The sequence below is a fragment of the Azolla caroliniana genome, unplaced genomic scaffold, assembly GCF_043228905.1.
Source record: "Azolla caroliniana isolate FFs.n. ecotype wild unplaced genomic scaffold, voAzoCaro1.0.p SCAF_1, whole genome shotgun sequence".
Classification (NCBI taxonomy): Eukaryota; Viridiplantae; Streptophyta; class Polypodiopsida; order Salviniales; family Salviniaceae; genus Azolla; species Azolla caroliniana.
In genome coordinates this window covers 5,651,078-5,653,125 of record NW_028230436.1, presented here as the reverse complement: position 1 = coordinate 5,653,125, position 2,048 = coordinate 5,651,078, and the positions used below count along the sequence as shown (strand labels likewise).

At 43.0% G+C, this 2,048-nt stretch overlaps 1 protein-coding gene across 1 annotated transcript; it reads left to right on the top strand.

Moving 5' to 3' along the window:
• Positions 1 to 203: 203 nt before the first annotated feature.
• On the top strand, positions 204 to 1,699 carry LOC147868604 (uncharacterized). The gene is made up of 5 exons (XM_087321280.1): positions 204 to 365; positions 753 to 794; positions 924 to 1,054; positions 1,208 to 1,252; positions 1,381 to 1,699. Exons 1-5 carry the CDS (start codon positions 261 to 263, stop codon positions 1,493 to 1,495), a joined length of 438 nt encoding a protein of 145 aa, XP_087177406.1. The 5' UTR covers positions 204 to 260; the 3' UTR covers positions 1,496 to 1,699.
• Positions 1,700 to 2,048: the final 349 nt, after the last annotated feature.

Here is a 2,048-nt window from a genome sequence, read left to right as displayed (position 1 = left end):
AGAGAAGGGGTGGGTGGGGGGTGACTACGACGCACATAATAATAATAATAATTACATAACACGGCTTCGATGGCTTGGCCGCATGACATATTGTATTATGTATATGTATGTACATGCTTTACTGCTGTATTTAGCCCCCAAACAAAAAAATCTATCTATCAACAAGAGACCCGACCCCCCTGAGTATCATCGCGTATCGCGTGTGTGCTGTGTGCAGTGCAGAGGAGGGACGAGAAGAAACAGAAGCAAAGAAGGCGGCGATGGCCTCATTGAACTCATTCGCGCTCCTACTGCCTCCAAACTTCGGTTCCGTCGCCCTCACCACAGCTGCCAGCGTCGTCCTCACCCAATGGCAAGCCGTGCAGGTTCTTCGCACCCCCTCCCCCTGTCCGTTTCTGTCTTCTTACACCTTTCATTCTAGCTCCATCAATGGATGGAAACACCGCTTAAAACTATATATTTATCACATGCCACCAAGACACTGTCTAGCTCCATTCAACAACACATAGATGCTATGCTTTCATCTGCCCGCTTTTTTAACGAGAATGCTCGTTCTCACTCTAAATATCCCTGCTCATTCATTGTACATGGGAGAATATACACGGTGAATCCAGGGGTTAACAATGGAATTTTGGCTCAAATGTTCTCCCTGTTAAAGAAACACCTATCCACTGGAAGTTTCTACGCGCTTTTCAGTTTGCCTTCTATCTTTCTAGGGCAATGATTGACACAACTTTGCATCTTTGTAACAGGTAGGGATACAGAGGAGGAAATATGAAATCAAGTATCCCAAGGTCTTCCTTCCTTTCTCTGTCTCTGTCTCTCTGGGTCACTTCCTCCCGTTTGTACCCCATGTGATGGTGTACTGTCTCATTCAATAGAATGTTCGGTTACAAGCGCTAACTGATTTTATGACACTGTAGATGTATGAAGATAAAGAAGATTCAGTCTTCAACTGCTATCAAAGAGCGCATCAGAACACTCTGGAAGCTTATCCTGCATTCCTGGGCTTACTTATTGTGGGTGGCTTAGGATACCCCATAACCTCTTCAGTGTGAGTAGTGGTCAATGAGTCAGTGGTGGCCTTCTTACACAAATTGTGTGGTCTGTTCATTCATTGGCAGTAGTAGTAGTAGTACGCCTTTTATATTGTAGTGGGTGTGGACATGTTATTAAATTTGTCATTGTATATGGTATGTATGTGCAGATTTGGCATGGTGTGGGTCGTGGGAAGGGTGTTCTACTCCTTGGGGTAAATTGTCTTCCTTGCGGATGTCTGATTGTCTTTCTGACTTCAGATTTTGGTTTGTCGTGCTCATGTTTGTTTGGGTGCTGCGTACGTTCTTATGCATTTTTTGTGTGTACTTGTGTGTCACACAGTTACTATTCGGGAGATCCCAAAAACAGGATGAAAGGTGCGTGGAACATGTTCGGTTTGCTCGGTCTCCTTGTGACAACTGCCGTGTTTGGTGTCCGTCTCATTCTGCCCGCATAATTGCGTGGGGCAATAATCCATACAACCAGATATAGTGAATATGTGAGAATGCCTAGTGAAGTATCAGCAATGGCAAGCTGTTTGTTCCATTTTGTAAAGGCGAATCTCTTTATTTCTGCAACTTTGCTACTCGTAATTCAAGAATTGTGATGTTGATCGATGCACTGGAAATGATAACTAGATGCTGGTCTATGAAGTTGACTATATATGGTATTCTAGTTTGTTAATTCTATGTTTAGTAGTGGTAATTTGCCAATTACAGTAGTGGAGGAGCTCAGAGCTTATGAGCCTTGAGGAGGTAAGCAAGATTATATGTCTAGAGTGTTGCATGTAATGCATGCATTTTATATGTTTAGAGTTAAGGTGGTTTCTGGTCCATGTATATTTGACTGATACTAAAACAAACTTAATACAAGGATGGCAATGAGAAAGCTGTGAATGTAACATGCGCTAGGACCATAAACCAATGCGCTTCACTGACACACACAGTAGAATTAAGGTCGTCTAGTGTACCTCTGAATACATATCATATCATGGGTTCACATGCATCACT

What these genes read in the sequence shown, in the direction of transcription:
- LOC147868604 (XM_087321280.1), top strand. Translation starts at nt 261, where the DNA reads ATGGCCTCATTGAACTCATTCGCGCTCCTACTGCCTCCAAACTTCGGT. An exon ending in ATGAAATCAAGTATCCCAAG is followed by an intron (nt 795 to 923) that starts GTCTTCCTTCCT and finishes ATGACACTGTAG; the next exon opens with ATGTATGAAGATAAAGAAGA. An exon ending in TACCCCATAACCTCTTCAGT is followed by an intron (nt 1,055 to 1,207) that starts GTGAGTAGTGGT and finishes ATGTATGTGCAG; the next exon opens with ATTTGGCATGGTGTGGGTCG.